Raw genomic sequence first — 15,250 nt, 5'->3', positions numbered from 1 at the left:
GAGGACACCAGGCAGTGGGGCGTGGAGGGCAGAGAGTAGGGCAGGAAGGAAGACTGACTCCTTGCAGCTGTCTTCCAGTAGGGATATCCCCTTTTCTCATCCTTGCCCAGAGGCCTGTCACTGCACTTGCTGTCACGTGTGTGCACGTGTGTGTGTACAGGCAGAATGCAAGGGGAGGAGAAGCTGCCCAGGGCAGTGTGCCATGGGAGGCTGGGCTGCTTTTTATTTTAATTTGCAGCTTTAATTTCTTCAAAGTAGAGCAAGAACTCAAAGACATGGGTGAAGTAATCTGCATGCCCAATCCTTGAATCTCTTACAGTTATTTTGTTTTTAGAGACTCGTTCTTGAGTCTAAAGCATTTGTGGTGCGGTGAATTACTTAATATGGCCCTTCTAGCCGTGCGTGGTCTTGTGAGTCCTACAAAATGATTGGGTGAGACTATATAAATAAGGTGTTTGTAGCCCACCAAGGGGATTGGACAGCATTGCTAATAACGCACACGAGGTGCTTGGAACCCTTTGATGGTGGGCCCATGCAAATAAGGTGTATGGAACCCTGACAAGGGGATTGGTCAGTTTTGCCATCCTGCTAGGCTTTAAGGAAGACATGGAGAGAGCGAAGGAGCTGCGACATGGAAGTCAGTGAGAGATGGCGGCGCAGCAGTAGCAAGAGCTATAGCAGCATGAGATGGCAGGAACCAGGAGACCGACCTGAGAGGCTGTGGTGGGGCTTGCTGACGCACGGAGCTAAGAATTGTAACACTAGCCCGAGAAGGTCCCAAGCGGGGCACAGCAGCAGAGGGCAAGAAGAAGCTCTCCTGATGGAAGAACTATATCCTGAGTTGTTTCTGATCCTGATACTGAATTGTACCCTGTTAGTTCCCTAATAAACCGCTTAACTGTGAGTATGGTTTGTGAATTCTGTGAGACATTGCAAGGACTTAGGGAACCCAAGACGAGAGGGAGAGTGCTGAGGGGAGGGGGAGTAGTTGGTGTGAGAGATGATGAAGAGCAGCCTGGAGAAGCTGGACCTTTGAGACATCTTTAACCTCTGCCTCATAGGATGCAGCTTTGTGCTGATCCTTGTAAGAGAAGTTACACATTTAGCCATCAGCTTTGTGTTTGTTTATCTGAAAATGTCTGTCTTTACTCTCTCTTATTTAAGTTGTGGTAAAAATAAATATAACGTGCCCCATTGTCAAAAGATAGCAACATTTTGCTAAAGCGTCTTTTCACCTTTCTACCTCCCCTTGGCTCCCCCACCCAATAGATGTTCTCATTTCCTGGAAGTTTTTTTTTTTATAATTTTTATTGTGCTTTAAGTGAAAGTTTACAAATCAAGTCAGACTCTCACACAAAAACCCATATACACCTTGCTACACACTCCCAATTACTCTCCCCCTAATGAGACAGCCCGTTTTCTCCCTCCACTCTCTCTTTTCATGTCTGTTTCGCCAGCTTCTAACCCCCTCTACCCTCTTATCTCCCCTCCTGGCAGGAGATGCCAACATAGTCTCAAGTGTCTACCTGACCCAAGAAGCTCACTCCTCACCAGCATGCCTCTCCAACCCATTGTCCAGTCCAATCCGTGTCTAAAGAGTTGGCTTTGGGAATGGTTCCTGTCCTCGGCCAACAGAAGGTCTGGGGGCCGTGACCACCAGGGTCTTGCTAGTCTCAGTCAGACCATTAAGTCTGGTCTTATGAGAATTTGGGGTCTGCATCCCATTGCTCTCCTGCTCCTTCAGGGGTTCTCTGTTGTGTTCCCTGTCAGGGCAGTCATTGGTTATAGCCGGGTACCGTCTAGTTCTTCTGGTCTCAGGATGATGTAGCCTCTGGTTCATGTGGCCCTTTCTGTCTCTTGCGCTGGTAATCACCCTGTGTCCTCGGTGTTCTTCATTCTCCTTTGATCCAGATGGTCCTGGAAGTTTTAAAAAATCCTAGAAAATTATTTCAATATTCACCTCTAACAGTAAAGACCATTTTTTTTATATATTACCTCAAAATCATTATAGCACCTTACAAAATTAATTAAAATTACTTAGTATTATCTAAGGAGCCGTGGTGTTACAGTGGTTAAGTTCTCAGCCACTAACCCAGAGGTCGGTGGTTGGAACTCACCAGCTGCTCCTCCGGAGAAGGATGGGGCAGTCTGCTTCTGTAAAGATTACAGCCTTGGGAAAACCCTACTCTGTCTTCTAGGGTTGCTATGAGTCAGAATCGACTTGACGGTTAAGGGTATTACCTATACCCTGTCCATATTCAGATTTCCTAGTTTGTCTAAAATGATCACCTTGCATTTGGCTGTTAGGTCTCTTAAGTCTTTCTCTTTTCTTTCTTTACACTTTTTATTTTGAGGTAATTGTAGATTCACATGAAGTTGTAAAAAACAGATATCCTGTACCCTTCATCCTGTTTGCTCCAATGGTAACATCTTGCATCACTGTAGTCAATACAATGTATTGCATTGGTCAGATCTGCTGCAAAAGACCTCTTTAAAGTGTTAAAAAGCAAAGATGTCAGTTTGAGAACTAAAGTGCACCTGACCCAACCCATGATATTTCCAGTCACCTCATATGCACGTGAAAGCTGAACAGTGAGTAAGGAAGACCGAAGAAGAATTGATGCCTTTGAATTATGGTGTTGGTGAAGAATATTGAATATACCAGCGACTGCCAGAAAAACGAACAAATATGTCTTGGAAGAAGTATAGCCAGAATGCTTCTTACAAGCAAGGATGGCAAGACTTTGTCTCATGTACTTTTGACATGTTATCAGAAGGGATGAGTCCCTGGAGAAGGACATCATGCTTGGTAAAGTAGAGGGTCAGTGTAAAAGAGGAAGACCCTCAACGAGGTGCATTGACACGGTGGCTGCGACATTGGTGCAACATTGGGTTCAAACATAATGATCGTGAGAATGGCACAGGACGCGTCAGTGTCTCGTTCTGTTGTACACAGGGTCCCTATGAGTCAGAACTGACTAGACAGCACCTGACAACAACAGTCACTATCGGGGTTCCTGGGTAGGACAAGCTGTTTGCACTCAACTGCTAACCTAAAGATCGGTGATTTGAACCCACCTGGTGAAACCCCAGAATAAAGGCCTGGCCATGTTAAAATACTAGTGTGTAACACATGGGGACACTGTGAGTCAGAATTGACTGCAGCCAGCCACAACAACATAGTTAATATCACAGCCAGCATACTGACATTGATATAGTCAAGATACAGGGCGTTCCGTCCTTGCAGGGATCCCTCCTGTTGCCCTCTTAACAGCCACCTTCCCTCCCTCCCTTGTTGTTGTTGTTAGTTGCTGTCGGGCTGATTCCATTTGACTCATGGCTACCCCACATGCTACAGAGAACCCTGTAGGGTTTTCTCGGCTGTAACCTTTACTGAAGCAGATCTCTAGGTCTTTTCTTCTGCAGTGCTGCTTGCGGAGTGTGAAACACCCACCTTTGGCTAGTGGTCAAGGGCTTAACTGCTTGTAGCACCCTGGCAGCCACTAATCTCCGTTTCTCTACTTTGGTCATTTCAAGAATGTTACATACATGGAATTGATACAGTATGTATGTTTTGGGGTTTGCTGTTTTTACTCAGCATAATTCTCTGGAGAGTCATCCGGGTTGTTGTATGTATGACAGCTCATTCCTTTTTATTGCTGAGCAGTATTCCGTGGTGTGGACGGGCAATGGTTTGTTTTAACCTTTTACCTTTCGAAGAACATCTGGCTATTTCCTGTTTTGGGCCATTATGAATAAAATGGCTGTGAACATTTCATGTACAGGCTTTTTTGTGAACATAAGCGTCGTCATATCTCTGGGGTTGATGCCCAGGAGTGCAGTTGCTGGGTTGTCTGGTAGTTGTGTGCACTTTTTTTTTAAGAAATTGACGAACCGTTTTCCAAAGTGGCTGCGTCATTTTACATTCCCACCGGCAGTGCGTGAGTGATCCAGTTTTGCCACATCCTCACCAACATTTAGTATTAAATACTTTTTAATTTTGCCATTTTGATAGGTGTGCAGTGATGTTGTAACCCAACGAGTGTTCTTGTCCTGTCTTATTAGTCAATAGAAGTAAGACGGACGCCATACCACCGGTTGCAGAGGAAACAAAGTGGAAATTTATTGTTTGTGCAAACAAGGAGCAACATAGTGGCTTAGCAGCTCAAAGACCACACTCCCCCAGTCCCAGGGGAGCTTGGAGCTTTTAATGCCCTCCAGTCTCCAGGGGGTGGGATTGGCGCCCAAAATCTGATACCCTGGTCCCTCCTATGTCCATATTTGGAGATCCAGGTGCTGAGTCTTTTTCGAAGGAAGGGAACTTTCGATATGCAAATAAGCTCGCATGCAGCTGTGCGCCAGAGACTCTTCCTCCCCAGCTAAGTTCAGGTTCGGGGTCAAGCTGGGGCTATGGCTCTTCAGGTCCTGCGCATGCGCTGAGATCTTAGTTTGCAGATGCACAGGATTTTTGTGCCAAATTCAAACCAAGGTTAGGGCCTGCGGCGCTGTCGGGCCAAACCGCAGTTAGAAGCCAGGGCTTGGTGGGCTGTGGGCTGGGGGGGCGGGGGTGGCCTGCACAGAGCAGGGAAAGTCTTGGGGGCCGCTTCAGTGTCTCATTGTGGTTTTAATTTGCAATCCTCTAATGGCTAATGATATTGAACATCTTTTCCTGTGCTCATTTGCCACCTGTATATCTTATTCAGTGAAATGTCTATTTGTGTCTGTTGCCAATATTCTAATTAGATTGTTTGCTTTTTTATTGTTGAGTTTTGAGAGTTCTGTATATTCCAGATACTACTCCTTTGCCAGATAGGTGGTTTGCAAATACTTTCTCCCAGCCTGTAGCTTGTCTTTCTACTTTCCTCTCAGAGCAGCTTTGATGAAATCCAAGTCATCAGTTTTTCCCTTAATGGATCGTGCTTTTGGAGTCCCGTTAAAGAACTCTTTGCCTACCCTGGGATCCTGAAGATTTTCTCTTAAGTTTTTTCCTCAGAGTTTCATAGTTTTACATTTGCATTTAAGTCCATGCTGAGTTGATTTTTGTGTCAGCTGTGGTCTCTAGATTCGAGATTCCTTTTCTGTCTGAGGATGTCCAGTTGCTCCAGCCTCATTTGTTTGCAAGATGTTCCTTCCCCCATTGAATTGCTTCTGTACCTTGTCAAAAATCGGTCGGGCATGCTTGGATGGGTCTATTTCTGGTTCTCTGTACTGTTCCCTTAATCTCTGTGTCTCTCCCTCCCCAGTACCATGCAGTCTCGATTACTTTTGCTGTTAGCTGTCATCCAGCCAGCCTCCAGCTTATGCACAGCAGAGTGAAACGCTGCCCCATCCCATGCCATCCCCATGACTGGTTGCAGATTGAACTACTGTGATGATCTGTAGGGTTTTCACTGGCCGATATTCAGAAGTTGATCACTAGGCCTTTCTTCTTAGTCCACCTTAGTCTGAAAGTTCTGCTGGAACGTGTTCAGCGTCCTAGCATTGTACAAGCCTCCACTGACGGATGGGTGGTGGCTCACTTGAGATGTATTGGCCGGGAAATGTACCTGGGACTCCCGCATGAAAGACAAGAATTCTACCACTAAACCACCACTGTACTCTCCTTGATTACTGTAGTGATAGCCTAAGTCTTGAAATTGAGTAGACTGATTTCTCCTTCCCTATTCTTTTTTGAAATTGCTTTAGCTATTCTAGTTCCTTTGCCTTTCCATATACATTTTAGAGTAATCTTGTCTGTATTTAGAAGCCTGGGTGGTACAAGTGGTTTGCAATTGGCTGCTGACCCCAAGGTTGGGAGTTCAAACCCACCCAGTGGCCATGGGAGAAAGACTTGGTGATCTGCTTCTATAAAGATTACAGCCAAGAAAAAACCCTATGGAGCAGTTTTACTCGGTCATGTGGGATTGCCATGAGTCAAAATGGACTCGACGGTGGTGGATTTGGTCTTCTTTTGGTTGCGTGTATCTACAAAATCTCTCTCTGGGATTTTGGTGGGACTCACCTTCAGCCTGTTTTGGGGGGTGTGTATTTTAGCACATGCTGCCGACTTGCCCTCCAGAGAGGCCCGTGACCGTAAGTCCCTACAGATGGCAGACCCTTTGCTAGCCCTGCTCAGCACCTCTCTTTAATGTTGCCAATCTGAGAAAAACTGGCATCTCCTTCTTCTTTGCAATACTTGCCTCTGTGGTGAGGTCACACATTTTGGTGCTACTGTGCGTGCATACATGCATAATTGTGTTGCATTTCTTCCCGCACTGCCTTTCTCATATCCTGTGCTCTTGTTTCCCGGTTGGGCTGTGCCGTGTGTCTTCTCACTGGTGATTGATTCATGGCAGCTCTTTCTCCCTTCCCAGTGCCTTACCTGACCTGTGGTTTAGATACGTTGTTGTCGGTTGCTGTTGAGTGGATTCTGACTCATGTGACCCCATGTGTGCAGAGTGAAACTACTCTGTAAGGTTTTCAAGGCTGCGACCTTTTGGAAGCAGATCACCAGTCTGTCTTCCAAGGTGCCTCTGGGTGGATTTGAACCACCAGCCTTTCGGCTAGTATTGAACGCTTAACCATTCAGGTCACCCAGGGACAATTTGAGAAGTTGGGCAATGTGAGAAGCTGTCCTTTTTGGGAGATTCCAAACACCCCAGTGTTCCCCTGACACTGCTGAGCACGGCAGGTCACAACCTGGTTCTGCCTCAAGCTCCCATGTGACTGAGCCTCGTGTCTTCACCTTTGACGGCAAACCACCTGCCCAGAAAGCCAGACCCCTGCACAGTCGTGGGCTGTGCAGGCACCGGGGGAAATGCCCCATGGAAGGTCATGATGCCAAAATGATTAGGGGAATGTTCCCTGGGCTGCGTTTCCATGTCCCCATCTGTGTTCGCAAGTGGGAGCTCAGACTGGGATGTCTCTCGGTGTTATATAATGAACTTCCTGCAGAACTTGGCAACAGCACGTACAAACGCAGCCACTATGGAGCATCAGTTTTCCTGGGAAGTCGCAGGCGTGCTGATTTCCCAGGAGATTCATGTGCTCTAGCCAACTCCTGGACTCTGGCCTTTTCTGTTTAATAAGATGCACCCTCATGTGACCACTGCCGCACCTCTTCCCAGTCTCATGCCTGTGTGGCCACCTCTGTGGGGTGCCATCCCCGTGGGGCTGGTCAGGGGAATGTGGCTTTGTGGCTGTATTGATTTGCACTCGACTACTATTTTTTTACTAACCTAAAGGTCTGTGATTCGAACCCACCAGCAGTGCCATAGGAGAAAGGCCTGGCAATCTGCTTCCATAAAGATTACAGCCTAGGAATCCCTATGGGGCCATTCTACTCTGTCACACATGGGGCCAGCCTACGTACTCCTCAGGCCCTGTGACTTCTTGGCTGTGTGACCTTGGGCACAGTGGCCTCAGTTTCTCCACTTGCAAGTTGGGGGTAACAGTCGTCCCTGCCTGTAGCATTGTTGTGAAGATTAAATAAGTTTCCGGATATATAACATTAAGAAAAAAACCAAACCCATGGCTGTCAAGTCAATTTCGACTCATGGCAACGCCACGTGTTACAGAGTAGAACTGCCCCATAGGCTTTTCTTGGCTGTAATCTTCACAGAAGCAGATCGCCAGGCCTTTTTTTCACAGCATTGCTGGTGGGGTTCAAACTGGCAACCTTCAGTGTAAACAAGTGTGAACTGGTTGCACTACCCAGGGACTAAGCACCCAGAAGATGTGACCTACCCTTTATTCAGTCTAGGAACTCTAGATATTCTTTTACAAGTTTTAAGAGAAAAATAGGTTTGCTTTGCAAACATGCCATTTCGAAACAAGGCAAGGCTAGTTTCGCATGAGAGTTCACGCTTCCTGCTGGGAGGATGGAGAGGGGAATATCCTGGTTCTTGCCTGCCCTAACCAGGGTCTTTTCAGTCGCCTCCTATGCATGAGAAAACCGGACAGCGAAAAAGGAAGACCTAAGAAGAATTGACGCATTAGAACCGTGGTGTAGGCAAAGGATATAGAGTATACCGTGGACTGCCAGGAGAACAAACACATGAGTTTTAGATGAAATTCAACCAGAAGTCTCCTTAGAAGCAAAGATGGAGAGACTTCGACTTGTTTACCATGGACATGTCTTCGGGAGGGACCAATCATTAGAAAAGGACATCATGTTTAGTAGAGGGTTAGCGAAAACGAGAGAAACCCTCCATGAGATGGATTGACACGGCAGCCACAGCAGTGGGCTCAAACTTGCCAGCGATCATGAAGATGACGCAGGACCAGGCAGCGTTTGGTTCTGTTGTGCGTGGGGTCGCCATGAGTTGGAGCCGACTCGACGGTGGCTAAGAAAGTCAGCCTTCGAGGAGGAGGAGGAGGAGAAGACATCCCGGTGCAGAGGACGGGGGGAGCAGACCCTGCCAGGGTGGGCAGGACAGGGTGTCCATGGCACACTGGTTCTCAGAGGGCCTTCCAGAGCAGTATCGTCCCAGCCGGCTTGCTCCGAAACTAAAGCCGTGTGCCTGCGTCAGTTGTGGTACTCAAGGCCTTCCGCAACTGAAGCTTGTGAAATTATCCCCTTCAGTGGCACCCCACTTTCAAATTACTCCTAGTCTGGAGGATAAAACACAAGGCCACGAGAATTTTTCATGTTAGACCTCGTGGTGTTTTATGAAATGCTGAGCACTGAAGGGCAGAATTGAGAGCTATACTGGGCTCATCAAGAGCTCAGACCCTGCAGAGGCAGAAGTGGCTCTTAGAGCACCTCCCCCCGCCCCCCCCCATTCATTCTGGCAAATGTCGCTGCAGCCTCTTCTCCCTGAGGGCTGCCTCTGGCCCACTTGTTCCCTCTGCCTTTAGCTCGGCCTGGCCCTGGGCTCACTTGCAGTTATATGTGGGTGGGGGCAGTGCTGTGCCCACCCCCAGCTCGAGGGGGCTCCTTCCTTACAGCTGTGAGGCCTCTCCTGAGCTGCTGCCACCCTGCAGGAGCCCCGGGTGTGCTCACGGCCTAGACACAGGGGCTGAGTCGTGGCCAGCTGTCACAGGAAACTTGGCGCCTTCTCAGCACATGTCTTCATCTCTGTCACAAGGACCTGCTAGGGAGGCGGATGTTAGGTGTGATTCCTGCTCCCATGAGGAAGCAGTGTGGTAAGAGGAGGCACGCCTAGTCAGGTTCCCCCTTCTGCCCGCTCTGGTTTTGCAGGACCGGAAATGCGTGCAGTGAAATAGGAACTTCTGCTGTTGTCACTGTCCAAGCACACCCAAATTGGTCCCCTCTGTAAAAAAAAAAAAAAAAATTTTTTTTTTGTCTTAGTTATCTAGTGCTGCTACGACAGAAATACCACAAGTGGGTGGCTTTAACAAACAAATTTATTTTCTTACAGTTTAGGAGGCTAGAAGTTCGAATTAGGGTACTGGCTTTAGGGGAAGGCTTTCTCTCTCTGTCAGCTTGGAGGAAGGTCCTTGTCTCTTTGAGCTTCTGCTCCTGGGCAGTCTTCATGTGGCTTGGCATCTGTCTTCCCCATCGCTGCTTCTCTCACTTGCTTAATTTCTTTTATATCTCAAAAGAGATTGATTCAGGATACACCCTACACTTATCCTGTGCGTTAACATAACAAACAACTCCTTCCTAAATGGGATCATAACCACGGCATGTTGTTGTTGCTATTGGGTGCCGTGGATTGGGTTCCAACTCATAGCGACCCTAGGTACGACACAAGGAAACACTGCCCGGTCCTGTACCATCTTCACAGTCGTTGATATGCTTGAGCCCATTCTTGCAGCTGCTGTGTCGGTCCGTCTCATTGAGGGTCTTTCTCTTTTTTGCTGACCCTGTACTTTACCAAGCATGGTGTGTTTCTCCAGGGACTGATCCCTCCTAACGTGTCCAAGATACGTGAGACAGGGTCTCGCCATCCTTGTTTCTAATGAATATTCTGGCTGTACTTCTTCCAAGACATATTTGTTTGTTCTTTTGGCGGTTCATGGTATATTCAGTATTCGCCAACACCATAATTCAAAGGCGTCAATTCTTCTTAGGTCTTCTTTATTTATTGTCCAGCTTTCGAGTGCATATGAGGTGATTGAAAATACTGTGGCTTAGGTGGGGCATACCTTAGTCTTCAAGTGGCATCTTTGCTCTTCAGTTCTTCAAAGAGGTCCTTTGCAGCAGATTTACCAATGCAATGTGTCTTGATTTCCTGACTGCTGCTTCCGTGGGTGTTGATTGTGGATCCAAGTAAAATGAAATCCATGACAACTTCAATCTTTTCTCCATTTATCATGATGTTGCTCATTGGTCCAGGTGTGAGGATTTTTGTTTCTTTATGTTGAGGTGCAATCCACACTGAAGGCTGTGGTCTTTGATCTTCATCAGTAAGTGCTTCAAGTCCTCTTCACGTTCAGCCAGTAAGGTTGTATCATCTACATAACACAGGTTGTTAATGAGTCTTCCTCCAATCCTGTTGCCATGTTCTTCTACATATAGTCCAGGTTCTTGGATTATCTACTCAGCATACAGGTTGAATAAGTATGGTGAAAGGATACAACCCTGACGCACACCTTTCCTGACTTTAAACCACACAGTATCACCTCGTTCTGTTTGAACGACTACCTCTTGATCCTAACTACAGGCGTAGAGGTTAGAATTTACAGTACATATTTTTTGGGGACATAAGTCCGTCTGTAATACCTTAGTTCTAGAGGGAGGCAGTGGTGGTTCAGTGGTAGAATTCTCATCTTTCATGCTGGAGACCCTGGCTTGATTCTCAGCCAGTGTACCTCATGCACAGCCACCGCATGTTTGTCCCTGGAGGCTTGTGTGTTGCTGTGATGCTGAACAGGCTTCAGCGGAGCTTCCAGACTAAGATGTCTAAGAAAGGCCTGGCGATCGACTTCTAAAAGTCAGCCCATGATCCCTGTGGATCACAATGGTCTGATCTGCAACTGATCACAGAGATCACAGGGATGGCGCAGGACCAGGTAGCGGTTTGTTCTGTTGTGCATGGGGTCTCTGTGAGCCAGGGCGAGCTCGACAGCAGCTAACAAAAACAGCAGTTCAAGAGGAGTGCTGGACCACACCTCAGGTTTTCCATCGGTGACAACTAACGTAGGGTCTGAAGTGGCCCTCATGGATAAGCCTGGCACAGGTTTGGGTGGATGCTTGGTAGCTTTTCCAAAAGAGTCGGGGTCTTGCTTTCTGGATTGAAGACCATGGCACTCACAGACTTTGGGACATTACGAGACAGCTGATAACCCCGTGTGCCCCAAATGCCGTAACTCTGTCTCTAGAATTCTGATCATTGGGAAACCTCTTTCTTGCCCACCCTCTGATCTGAAAACAACCACTGAAAATGGACTTCATGCACCTCTTGGCTTGTGGACAGCAGCAAGACCTCTCAGTTGAAGGTGAGGCCTCTGGGTCCCTGTGTGCCATTCCAGGGAGCCAGTGATGGGGACTTGTTCAACAGAGAGCAGCCAACCAACTAGAAACAGTATGCTGCACTCACGTCCTCTTGTTGGTTTTCACTCTTCTGTGGAGATATGTCCTGAATACATGGCCTGTGTTGGAGCATTGACCCCAAGGGCCACGCAGGCTGAGGTGTGACAAACTAAGGGTGACAGCTACCTGAGCCGCTGAGGCGCTGGTGGTCCTTCTGCACTGGTCCCTGGGAGTACGTGCAGCAGATGGCCAGGGCGCCGTTGTGGCTCTACACCTAAAACCCGCTGCTGCGGATTTGACGGTGACTCGTGACGACCCCGTGTGTGTCGGAGTAGAATTGTGCTCCACAGGGTTGTCAGCGGCTGAGTTTTCAGAAGTAGATTGCCAGACCTTTCTTCCAAGGTGCCTCTGGGTGAATCAGAACCTCCAACCTTTTGGTTATCAGCCGTGTGCATCCACCATTGCACCACCCAGGGACTCTAGCTGGTTGCCGTTGGGTCAGTTTGACTCAACGGCACCCTCATGTGTGTCAGAGTAGAACAGTGCTCCATAGGGTTTTCAGTGGCAGGTTTTTCGGAAGTAGATTGCCAAGCCTGTCTTCCAGGGTGCCTCTGGGTGAAGTCAAACCTCCAGCCTTCTGACTAGCAGCTGAGCACATTCACCGTCTGCACCACCTAGCAACTCTGGCTATATACCTGTGTCCTTCTAAATTTTCTCTCGGTGTCTTTGTCTTTTCCTTCTCAAGATTTTTTTTTTTTTTGCTTCTGTTTTTCACACCACTCTGTTTTGTTTTTTCTGCTTTTCCAGGATTTCCCCTCTCTTTGCCCCTCTTTCTTTTTTCTGTTTGACTTTCCTCCTCGCTCCTTTCTTTTCTGTTTTCCATCACGTCTCGACGTTTTGCTCTGTCCCTTCGAGTCTTCATATGTTTGCAGGTGCTGGCGTCCCCTGGAGGCTGGCTGTGTTCCTGCTTCACTTCTCACCTGACGGGTCTCTTCATGCAGCCAGCATGGGGGCACCATGGTCAAATCTGGTGATCTTAACCAGAGGGGCGCCACCTCCCCCAAGTTTTGTTTGTTTTTGAAAATAATATGACAGTAGACAAATGCATAGAGACCAGAGTTTATTAGTGGTTACCAGGGGTGGAAGGGAGGAGCCCTGGTGGTGCAACAGTTAAGTGCTCAGCTGCTAACCAAAAGGTCAGCTTGAACCCACCAGTGGCTCCCTTAAAGATTACAGTGATCTGTTCCGTTAAAGATTACAGCCAAGGGAGCCCTATGGGGCAGTTTTACTGTGTCCTGTAGGGTCGCTCTGAGTCGGAATAGGCTCAATGGCGCACAACAACCACCACCATGGAGGGGGCGGGGGAGTCATTGCTTATGGGGCACAGAGTTTCTGCTAATGGTGGTGGAATAATCTGGAAAAGGATAGTGGTGATGGTTACAGAACATGGTGAACGCAGCTACCAATGTCATTGAATTGTACATGTAAAAAGGGTTGAAATGGCAAATGTCCTGTTTTATATATTTTTATCACGATAAGACAATAGCAGTCGGATGGCATTCGAGGCATCTTTTAAGAGACCAAAGAAGCCGTCATCGCTGCCTGTGGTTTGGAATTCTTTCTCCGTCGTGCCTTCTCTTTAGCTGCCTATATACCAGACCTTTTGTACAATTAGCATACTTGTTCATTCTCCTCGTTCATTCAGTTAGCAGCAGGGTTGCACACTGCTTGAGTTTCCTCCTCCCTTCATAAAACTCCTGCAGTTCTCCACATCAGACTTTGTATGGCCAACGGTTGAGTGGTTGCTCAGTGTCACCCCGCCTCTTTTCTCACAGGGAGCGTCTCCTGAGGTCAGGGAGTGAGGCTGTGGGGGATGTAGTGGGGAGTGGTCAGCATTGGCCGCAGACCAGGCAGGATCCAGGCATGGCCCTAAAGGGCCTCACACAGGACAGTGACCTTCTCCAAAGGGTGAAGTCTTGGGGTTCCATGGGGCTGCACCGAGTCCTTGGACCCCCTTCCTGTGGCAGGGAGTGATCTGTGTCTGTCTCACGCCTAGGGGTTGGCCCTGGCCTGGTTGCCTTTGGAGCAGCCACTCTGATGGCTGTGAAGGATGTGGGAACAGGACCTGGGCAGTGTCTAGGGTCTGGTCGGAAGCCCGCAGGGTCCTATGACTCGTGTTTCTGGTGCGCAGAACCCCCAACTCTGACTTTGGAGCCAGAGAACAGCCTCAAAGGGCCGCGTGCCTCTTCCCTTGTGTCCAAGGGTGAGCTGTAGCCATTGGCAAGTGAGTGGACTTCAGCCTTCGGTTGCTGCCGTTCCCAAGTGACTGTGTCATTTCTGCTGGAATTAAGATTTCGTGGTGCAAACGGTTAACTTGCTCAACTGCTAACCAAAAGGTTGGAGGTTGAAGTTGACCAGAGGCACCTTGGAAGAAAGGCTTGGTGATCTGCTTCCAAAAAATCAGCCACTAAAAACCCTGTGGAGCACAGTCCTACTCTGATACACCTAAAGTCACTATGTGTCGGAGTTGACTTGTAGGTAACTGGGTTTTGGAGTCCCTGGGCGGCGCAAACAGTTAAGTGATTGACTGCTAACTGAGAGTTTGGCAGTTCACACCTACCCGGCAGCACCATAGAAGAAAGGCCTGGCTTTCCATGAGAAGCAAGATCTGCGTCCAGAAAGATTACACCCAAGAAAACCCTATGGAGTGCATTTCTGCTCTTAACACTTGGGGTTGCCCTGAGTCAGAATCAGCTCGACAGCCACTAACAACAGCAACAAAGAATATTAGCGTTTACTTTATCTGTGTCTGCAGATAAACCAACTCCGTATAAAGGATGTTTAATAAAGTATGTGGATTTTGATTTTCACTCCTGTGCATTTTGGTAATGACAAAATTGAGGGGCGACACTTCTTTAGAGGGAGTTTGTCCACTTTTGACCAGTATCTATTTTGTTTACAGATCCCCTCTGGAAACCCATTATATGAATCTTATTACAAACAGGTAAGCTCAGCACGTTTTTAGATTGAACTAGCGTGTGATCAAGGGGCAGTGGTGGTTCAGTGGTAGAGTTCTCACCTTCCATGTGGGAGACCTGAGTTTGATTCCAGCCAATAAATCTCACGTGTAGCCATCAGTCGTCCGTTAGTGGAGGCTTGAGTGTTGCTACGATGCCGAACAAGTTTCAGCCGAGCTTCTGGACTAAGACAGACTAGGAAAAAAGGCCTCGCGATTTACTTCTGAAAATCAGCTGGTGGAAACCCTACGATCCAATCCACAGCCAATCATGGGGATTGCTCAGGACCGGCAGCATTTTGTTCCATTGTGCTTGGGGCCACCATGAGCTGGAGGCTGACTCAACCACAGCTAACTACAGGCATGTAATGCAACTGGAGAGAAAGGTCTGCCTTAAAGCAGCATGTGGCCTCTGTCTCCTTTCCTCAGGTGCATCACCTGCCACTTCCCTGGTCGGAAGGTTTGCTCAGGGGTTGTTCTCCCATTGCAGGTAGACCCAGCGTACACAGGGCGGGTTGGGGCAAGTGAAGCTGCACTTTTCCTGAAGAAATCTGGACTCTCAGACATTACCCTTGGGAAGGTACGTGCAGAGCAGCAGCAACTTCCTGTCAGTCACACCTCAGCTACCCCAGTGGATGGAGGCCAGCTGTGAACAGAGCCCTTCATATAGGGAGTGGTCAGGGCATCGTGTGTCTCTTGGGCTGGAGCAGGTAGATCCAAACTCGGGGATGGCAGCCACGCCCTGACGTGGCCGAGCTGTCCTGTGTCCCGACAGCTTATTGGTTCACAGCTGGACCTCAGGTTGGAGTGACCAC

At 48.2% G+C, this 15,250-nt stretch overlaps 1 protein-coding gene across 11 annotated transcripts in view; it reads left to right on the top strand.

Annotated features, from left to right (window-relative positions):
- EPS15L1 (epidermal growth factor receptor pathway substrate 15 like 1) overlaps positions 1 to 15,250 on the top strand; it is a 108,695-nt gene that overhangs the window by 12,314 nt on the left and 81,131 nt on the right. For all 11 annotated transcript variants that reach the window (XR_010321253.1, XM_064280906.1, XM_064280907.1 and 8 more), the window contains exons 2-3: positions 14,382 to 14,423; positions 14,926 to 15,015. Coding sequence is in view for 10 of the 11 variants with exons in the window: in XM_064280906.1 (XP_064136976.1) it covers positions 14,382 to 14,423; positions 14,926 to 15,015 (132 nt within the window). In the remaining variant the exon portion in view is untranslated. The remainder of the gene's footprint in view (positions 1 to 14,381; positions 14,424 to 14,925; positions 15,016 to 15,250) is intronic.

This window comes from Loxodonta africana, chromosome 3, assembly GCF_030014295.1.
Source record: "Loxodonta africana isolate mLoxAfr1 chromosome 3, mLoxAfr1.hap2, whole genome shotgun sequence".
Taxonomy (NCBI): Eukaryota; Metazoa; Chordata; class Mammalia; order Proboscidea; family Elephantidae; genus Loxodonta; species Loxodonta africana.
Note: the sequence above shows the minus strand (reverse complement) of the source record. Positions and strands in the feature narration are given on the sequence as shown.